Source organism: Charadrius vociferus, unplaced genomic scaffold (assembly GCF_000708025.1).
Source record: "Charadrius vociferus isolate BGI_N301 unplaced genomic scaffold, ASM70802v2 scaffold163, whole genome shotgun sequence".
NCBI lineage: Eukaryota > Metazoa > Chordata > Aves > Charadriiformes > Charadriidae > Charadrius > Charadrius vociferus.
Genome location: NW_009648332.1, coordinates 7,184,237 through 7,192,134, shown reverse-complemented (window position 1 = coordinate 7,192,134; position 7,898 = coordinate 7,184,237). Strand labels below are relative to the sequence as shown.

The 7,898-nt window shown below is 60.0% G+C and overlaps 1 protein-coding gene across 1 annotated transcript in view; it reads right to left on the bottom strand.

Moving 5' to 3' along the window:
- Positions 1-36: 36 nt before the first annotated feature.
- LOC104286275 (E3 ubiquitin-protein ligase HECTD3-like) overlaps positions 37-7,898 on the bottom strand; it is a 12,187-nt gene continuing 4,325 nt past the window's right edge. The window contains exons 2-20 of the mRNA XM_009884853.1: positions 7,484-7,576; positions 6,919-7,054; positions 6,433-6,548; positions 6,054-6,167; positions 4,876-4,958; positions 4,468-4,633; positions 3,807-3,888; positions 3,351-3,533; positions 3,206-3,255; positions 3,026-3,090; positions 2,651-2,754; positions 2,266-2,385; positions 2,048-2,137; positions 1,749-1,955; positions 1,347-1,476; positions 805-879; positions 446-527; positions 299-370; positions 37-121 (exon numbers count right to left, since the gene is read on the bottom strand). Of these exons, the coding sequence (XP_009883155.1) occupies positions 37-121; positions 299-370; positions 446-527; positions 805-879; positions 1,347-1,476; positions 1,749-1,955; positions 2,048-2,137; positions 2,266-2,385; positions 2,651-2,754; positions 3,026-3,090; positions 3,206-3,255; positions 3,351-3,533; positions 3,807-3,888; positions 4,468-4,633; positions 4,876-4,958; positions 6,054-6,167; positions 6,433-6,548; positions 6,919-7,054; positions 7,484-7,576 (2,053 nt within the window). The remainder of the gene's footprint in view (positions 122-298; positions 371-445; positions 528-804; positions 880-1,346; positions 1,477-1,748; positions 1,956-2,047; positions 2,138-2,265; positions 2,386-2,650; positions 2,755-3,025; positions 3,091-3,205; positions 3,256-3,350; positions 3,534-3,806; positions 3,889-4,467; positions 4,634-4,875; positions 4,959-6,053; positions 6,168-6,432; positions 6,549-6,918; positions 7,055-7,483; positions 7,577-7,898) is intronic.

Here is a 7,898-nt window from a genome sequence, read left to right as displayed (position 1 = left end):
GGGGGTGTCCCATGGCACGAGGCGCCTGGGGGGGCCTCATTCATCCCAGGGGTTCTTGTCGGTGTCGATGGACACGCAGTTGTACACGGCGTAGCGCAGCAGCTCCTCGCAGGCCTTGGCCCTGGGAGGGGAGGGACACACACGCTGGGTCAAGGTTATGATGGGCATTGAGACCCCCATGATTCCCCTTCCACGCCTGCCCAAATGTCCCCTGGGGTAGGACCTGGGGAGGGGACCCCAGTGCCAGCCCCAGGGAGGCAGGAGCATCCCCCCGTCCCCTGTCCCCAGCTTGACTCACGAGGAATAGTTGGGCAAGAAGAAGGTGCAGGAGCACGTGGAGGCCTGCGGCATCAGGTCCAACGCGTCCAAGCTTGAGAGAAAGGAACGTCAGGCCCAAGGACCCTGGCGTGGTGCAGGGACCCCAGCCTGGCCACGATGGACTCACTTTGTCCTTTCTGGGTAGACAGTGATCTGAACTGGAAGGCGGCTCCGGCCAGTGACGAACTTGAGGAAGTGGCTGAGATCCTCTAGGGGGAAAGACAAGGCTCAGGTCTCAGGGAGAGGGACCCGACCGTCCCAGTCGCTACTGTAATGGCAGGGTCTGCCCTTCCAGAAGCATCCTGGGAGCACGGGGCAAAGCTAAGGGATGCTCTCAGCATCCCGGGAAGGGCCAGGTGGGACAATCCCAGCCAACTCCTAGGGAAGCGGCTGGTGAGCATCCCCGGGGTGCAGGGCAGTGGGGACCCCGTCCCCTGGCCCACGCCGCTGCACATGAAAAGCAGGGGAAGGCTTGGGGTCACTCACCGCTGGTGAAGTTGTTGAGCGCCTCCCAGAAGTTCTGGATACGGGTGTCGTTGGACGAAAAGTCTTCAAATGTGACTGCGACAAAGAATACGCAACAGCTTCATTAGAAACTCACAGCAAAGCAAATTAATGTGGGACACTTCCATCCCACCCTGCTGTGAGAGACCAGAGTGGAAGCAGGAGAGGAGGAGGAGACTGCTCTCAGTGAGCTCCTGCAAGCCCCCCGCACCCCGAGAGGGGTCGGTGCCCTGTGCAAAGGCGAGTGGAGAAATGGGGGTCCCGATTTGCAGGGTGGCCATTTGCCTTCGCCCACTGTGGCCAAAGACCAGAGGGACCAGAGTGGGGACTGGTGGAATTTGCAGCTAAACCTGAAGCATCCTTATCCAGGGTCTCTCCAGCTCATCCTCCCCTAGGCTCCCAGGCACACCATGACCAGGGACTCAGCATGGGGCAGGATGCGTGCAGAGGACAAGCATCGTTGAGGGGGCGGCCCTGCCCACACCGGGGGCTGGGAGCAGCTTTGGGCTGACCCTGGCACTTACTGAACCTCCGCAGTTCGGCCACTGTGATCTCAGGGTCCCCGCAGACCTTCTTCTCCAGCTGCTGCCAGGTGAGCAGGTCCAGCACAGGCTGGGGCACCACGCGGAGCAGCCCGGCACGCATGGCTGCAATCTGGAGGTGGCACAGGAGGGGGTCTCATGTCACTGTGACGGGTCTGAGCACAGGGCAGCCAGCCAGGACACTGGGGGCAGGAACCACAGGACACCAAAGGGGGCCCCTGGAGCTCATGGACATCCCGGGCATGGGATGCACGGAGGAACTGCCCAGCTGGAGCTGGTTTTGGGGACACATTTTCACAGCCACCAACACCACAGATACCAGGAGACCTTGCCACAGGAGCAGGGTCCCCTTGCAGCCATGCTGGCTCTGGGGGACAGCGTTACCTGCTCCTTGCTCTCCTCCAGCCGAGCCCTCTGCACCAGGCAGATGAACTCCTTGCGGTCCTCATAGCGCACCACGGTGCTCCTGCCCTTGGGGATCAGCTCCACCATACGCTGGTCACTCAGCACCGTTGTGTAGGTCAGCTCTTTGCCAAACATGAACTCAAAGGCTTCCCGGTCCACCCCCTCCAGCACCTCCAGCAGCTTCACCTGCAACCCCAATGGGTGAAAGCCACCACGGCAGAGCCGGAGCAGCCACAGAAGTGCATGGCACAACGCTGCTGGCCCCCAGCCCCACTCACCAGCTCCGAGTCCACAGCAGCGAAGTCCTTGCTCCAGCTGACCTCCTCCCCTGCCAGCTGCTTCCACACCAGTGCCGGCAGAGCCAGGATCTGCCAGAGGGAGTGGAGTCACGAGTCCATCCCATGTCCCTCCTTCACCCGAGGGCAGCCCCTTTCCCCAAGACACGGTGGCCCCCACCAAGCCCCCTTGCCAGCCAGGGCGGCTCTGCCATGCTCACCAGAAACTCCTTGCTCCTCAGGGCTGCTCCCATCAGCTGCCCAATCCACTCGTACTTGGGGAAGTCCTTGCAGGAGGGGTTGGGGACATACATGTCCCTGGTGTTGCTACTGCTGTTACCCTGCAGGAGAGAGGCTTAGGACCCACAGACACAGATGTGACCAGCCCAGCACGGTCCTTCCCTGCAGCCTCCCTCTCCATCACCCTTCCACCTGCCTCTCCTTCCCTTTGCACCCCTCCAGGAGATCTCCACCACCTGGGTACAGGCACAGCCTCCCTGGCCGATAGGCCTGCAAGCATTAAGATAGGACTAACACCCCAAAAGGCCCAAGATTCTGCTAGATGCCCCACAGGGGCCAGGACAAGCAGACAGTGGGGTGTCAAACCTGGTTGGAGGTGCGCACGAAGAAGGGCAGGGGCACAGGGACATCGCCTGAGCTGGGACACAGCTCCTCCGACACATCTGACAAGCTGTCCCGAAAACCTCCGCCTGCAGTGGGGGCAGATCCTGGTTAATGCCTCACATGCCCGGGGCCAGACGCTGAGCCCCAATATCTGGCCAAGCCACCCCCTCTCTGTGGGGCAGTGCTGGGGGCCTAGGGGAGATGCAGAGACCACCCCACATGGGCAGAGTGGGGCTGCCTCCCACAGAGCAGCCGGGACAGTGTGGGCATCCTGCTGCAGCAGGCGATGCATCGAGCTGCCCCCCAACACAAGAAAGCCAAGGGGAGAGCCCCAGGGAGGGAGGGGAGATCTCTCACCATTGTCGATGATGCCCTCGGTGATAAACTCACACTCCCACCACTGGTTGTAGCTCAGGGGCCACCTGCAGGGAACCAACAGCCCCGTGCACATCCCTCCTCTGAGTGAGCAGCACCTGGCATCCCACCAAACCCCGCTCTGGGGATGTGACACCCCACAAACATGATGTTAAGACCTACCTGTAGTCCAGGGGCTGATTGCTGTTGGAAGATCTGAGGCTTTCGTACAGCTGGAGAGGAGCAGAGTGGAAAGCGGATGAGAAGTAGTGGGGGCAAGTGATGCTGAACAGGCAGGTAACCGGTGTGGGGCATGGCGTGGTGATACCTGGGTGAAGACGGCGTTCCTGCAGCTGGGGTCCAGCGCAGGGTTGGCGCAGTGCTCCCGGGCCAAGTGCCGGTTGATGTACAGCTTTGGCGGGGTGTGAGGAGGGGAGCTCTCAGAGGACTGGAGACAGTGGGTGATGAGGGCTGCGCTCTTCTTGGACAGCAGCAGGAACGGCTTCATGCTCTAGCAAGGGATGAGCAGGGATGGTTGGAGGAGTCATCCTGCCACCATGTGTCAGTTTACCCTTCTTCAAGCATGGCTCCCGGTGTCACAGGGGATGCTCAGTTCCTCCATCCCTCCGGCAATGCCCAGCACGGCACCTCTCAGCGTGAGCCCTGGGCTGCGCTGTCCCCATCGCATCAAGGGGGACATGCCACAGGCCATGGGGAAACCAGCTGAGCCTATGATGAGATGCTCCTACCAGCACCACCCCAGGGGAGCCCAGAGAACGCTCACCCTAAGAGCATTGAAGGTGCCGATGCTGTCCTCGGGAAGGGGGATCAGGTAATGCAGGACACTGTCCAGGAGCTGGACGAACCTGGAGACCAGAGAGGAGCAGCGTGAGGATGCGTGGGGTTGGTGGACATCTAGAGCCCGATACATCTGCAGCGTTTCACTGCAGACAGCCCCAGGCATGCGCCGAGCCTGAGCACTGTGCTCCCTGTACATGGGTCTCCTCCAGCCCATGGAGGGACACCAGCACACCAATGGGAGCACCCAACCAGCACCCCCTGGCCAAGTCCTTTATTTTGTTCCCTCCAAGAAAAAGCTGCGAACTAGGGCAGCCCAGCCCACGCTGCAGCACTGCGGCTGAATCGCTGCAGAGGGTCTCTCTGTGGGGCCAGTGCTGACCCCAGCCTGGGGCTGCCCTGCAGGCAGCGGGGGTGGAGGACTCCATATTGCGGGTCCTCCTCACTCCGTGCCAGCACTGTGCTCCCCAGGAACTGGAAGCAGCCGTGTTCGGATGGGGAGCAGCAAGCCAAAGTCCCTGCTGCACACGGGAAAGGAGCTGGCAGACTTTAAGCAAGACACATGCAGCCCCCTTGCTAGAGGTGAGGGCACGGTTCTCCTCAGGGCCTGGGCTCACTGCGGGGACGGTGCCATCCCTGTGTCATACCTCTGAATGAGCACAGCCCGCCGGTACAGCACGTCAGCGTCCACTCCTTCCAGGAGAGGGTAGCGCACCAGCCGCGCTGGCTGGAACATGTCGGCGTTGAGGATGAGGTCCCACTCCCAGAAGGACCTGATCTTAATCCCTCGCAGGCGGACATTGTACCCTTGGTCTGCCAAGAAAGGACAGCGATGCTGCATGCATGGCTGCAGCTGTGCAGCCAGCATGGCTCGGATGCTGCAACAGCGGGTAGGGAGCCCCCAGCACCCACGGCATCCCAAATGAAGTTCATTCCCCAGCCTATCCTCCAACAGACATCAAAAAGCAGCTGGTGTGGCAGGAAGAGCCACGGGTGCCATCTGTAGGTTTAGGACCAGCTGGGCTGGCAGCCCCAGTCTAGCAGCGCAGGCTCACCCCGGCACTCCAGGATGCGGATCTCCAGCACTGGCAGGTGGGTCTTCATGTCACGGAGGATGCAGACGTCCTGGAAGCTGTTCCTGCACACAGCATGGAAGGAGATGGCAAAGCCACAAGACACAGACACCAGTAAGGCAGCCGGCAAGGGGTGGGCCACTCTGGTTCCCCAGCTGAGGATGCACCGCTAACCATGGCGAAAGCCCCCCCCACCTCACTGGGGCTGTGGCAGGAAGGGACCGAGAAGAGAGGAGACGTTGTCAGATGCAAAGAGATGTCCTGAAGAAGGTGGAAGCCACATCCAGAGAAGAGCCAGAAAAGAGCACAAATTCAAAGCAGAACAGAAAGGCAAGATGGCAGAGAGCAGGTCGCTGTTCCCAGGGGCTCCAGGCACATCTGGCATCGGCACAACCATCCTTCAAGCTAAGCCGGTCATGCAAGGGTGATGTGCTTTGAAGGAAACAGGGATTTGTGGAGATGACCAATTTGGTAAGTGATTCGCTTGTGTTTCCAAAGCCTTTGGCAAGGTCCTGTCAAAGACCTATGGGTGCATGGAGAAAAAACACCGTGACTGCCCAGACGCAGTGAGGATTTGGCTTCTGCCACTGGGAAAGAGACCTCAGCAGTCTTGTGGACGCTTCTTCAAAGGCAAATCTCTGCTCAGACGAAAAAAAAAAAAAAAAGCAAACAGGTAAGTTTGGGGGAAGGAGGAGGAGTTCCTCGCACCCCCATGTAAACCGCTGCCTGCCTTGAGAAGGGTGCTGCAGAGCCAGAGTGAAGAGGGAGCGGTGAAGAACCCCAGGACTTTTAGGCTACAGCATGGCAGAGATGCTCAGAAAGGAAATGGCAGCAGCATGTGCTCCCAGAGGCGAGGAGGAGGAGGAGGAAAGACCCCCAAAGTCACCAGGCAGGAGGAAGCACGCTGCAGTCCAGCTGATGTAGCACAGATGAGGAGCAGGAGTGGAGATGAAGATGCTTGGCTGGCACGTGGAGGCCGGGGGCCACCACACTTGCGGGAACAGACGTAACCTGCATCCAGGGACCCGCAGAGAGCCACTGTCACCTCCGGGTCACTCAGGACTGACCCCATCCCTTTCTTTAGCATCTGCTTGGGATGGAGAGACAGCTTGGGTGTTTGGCCCAAGCCAGACCCAGGCTGCTCCTTGCTCATTACTCACTCGTTAATAAGGACGGTTCTCAAGTGCTGCAGCCTGTTTGGTGCCCCACCATACACAGCCACTCGCCTGGGTATGTAGGAGCTTGCCTGCCCGTCCAGCATCAGCCACAGCTTCCTGGGGACGAGAAGAGCAATGGGCAGCATTGTCCTTCCCGCTCAAGCTGCCTGGGCATGGAGATGCTCCTGGAGATATCCCAGGTCTGGGGGTAAGGCTATGTCCTCCTGGGGTGCATCTGGAAGCAGCTGCCCCCCATCTCAACCCCGAGCCCCCGGCTGCAGCCTGGGGAAAGCTGCTTTCAAGAGGAAGAAGGTGCTTTGCCCAGCACCCTGCCCATCCCCGGCACAGCTACCAGCAGGAGGGGGACACCCCGAGGTCTCACTTGACAATGGTGCCTTTCTTCATGTTCAGCCGCACCCAGTGCTGTCCTGGAGGCCCATTGCTCTCCCAGCAGGTGTATGTCTGGTTGTCCGTCAGATGGGCCACGCCGCAGTCCTCCTGCAAGAGTGCAAGTGAACGGAGGGAGGGAGCCGAGCATCTTTGGCCACACCATGGCCACCCCCAGGACGGGTCCCGTGGTGCCAGAGGAGGTCAGGACTGGGCCAGCCCCTCGGTTTGCTGGGCTGAGGGTGGATGGGGACTCCCAAACAGAGCAAGCTGGGCATGGTGATGGACCCCTCACAGTGCCCCAGAGGCACAATGGTGTTGTGCCCAACTCCTCGCAGTTTCACTAGAGCAGCAAAACCCCACCACCATCCCCTGCCTCTCATGGAAGGGACAGCCACGGCCAGCTGCTCCTCCCCGCAGCTGCAGCAATGCTCCTGTATCTGACGCTGATTTTGAGCCATGGAGGAGCCCCGCTACGCACCACCTGTGAGGACACCTCAATGCTGCTGAGGTGCTCCTTGGTGCAGTCCCCACGCTGCAGCTCCCTCTCGCTGTGATCGTACAGGAAGCGCCCCAGCTCCATGTCGTGCTCGTAGCTCCAGCCTGGGGGCACAGACCTGCAGGAGGTCTCCATGTTAATGAGATGGGGAGACCAGGCTGCGCCCCAAACCTGCCCACCAGCACTGTGCAGGTGCCCCAGCTCAGATCGGCTGCAGCATCTCATGGTCACAACATCAGGATGGCATCAGGCAGCTGTCCCCACCGCAGACAGATGGCACAGATGTATCTCACCACCACAATACCAGGTGTTTATGGCCACCCCATAAACAGTATGAAGAGCACCACGTGGTTGCTCTGATGCTCCGTGGAGCAAAGGCCATCTTTGCTTGAGCAGCATCGAATGCTATCAATGTAAAAGGCATCTCATGGCACCCATCCTCCCCACTCCCGACGCTGCAGCCAGTCCTGGCCCCACAGGCACGTCCAAGCCCCGGCTGGCCACCCTTTGGGGTGCTGCAGTACCACTCTAGGAGATGCACTTGTACCGAAACTTCTGCACCGCGGCTTCATCCTGCTCTATGAGTCTGGGCTTCTCTCCCAGGCGTATGGAGTACGTCAGGTCCACCACTTGTTCCCAGCTGGAGCAGCATTGGTGGAGGGAAAAGATGCACGAGAGAAAAGATGGGTCAGTGCTCAGTGTGCCCAAATGTTACTGCCTTAGCCTGAAGTGGCAGCAGCAGCAGTGGGGGACCAGGGATGGCACCCAGGAGCTGTGGCAGGGATAAGTGTCGTGGGGCAGAGTGGGGGAATCCAGCCCTGCCCATGGCCTTCCGTCATGAAAATCAAATATGGGCTCTCTCATCATTTCATTACCTCCACCACTGCTCAGCCCAAAACCGAGTGCCTCAGAAACCCCCTGGCATCATCTTTATTCTGCACAGGTGCTGCCATGAGCAAACA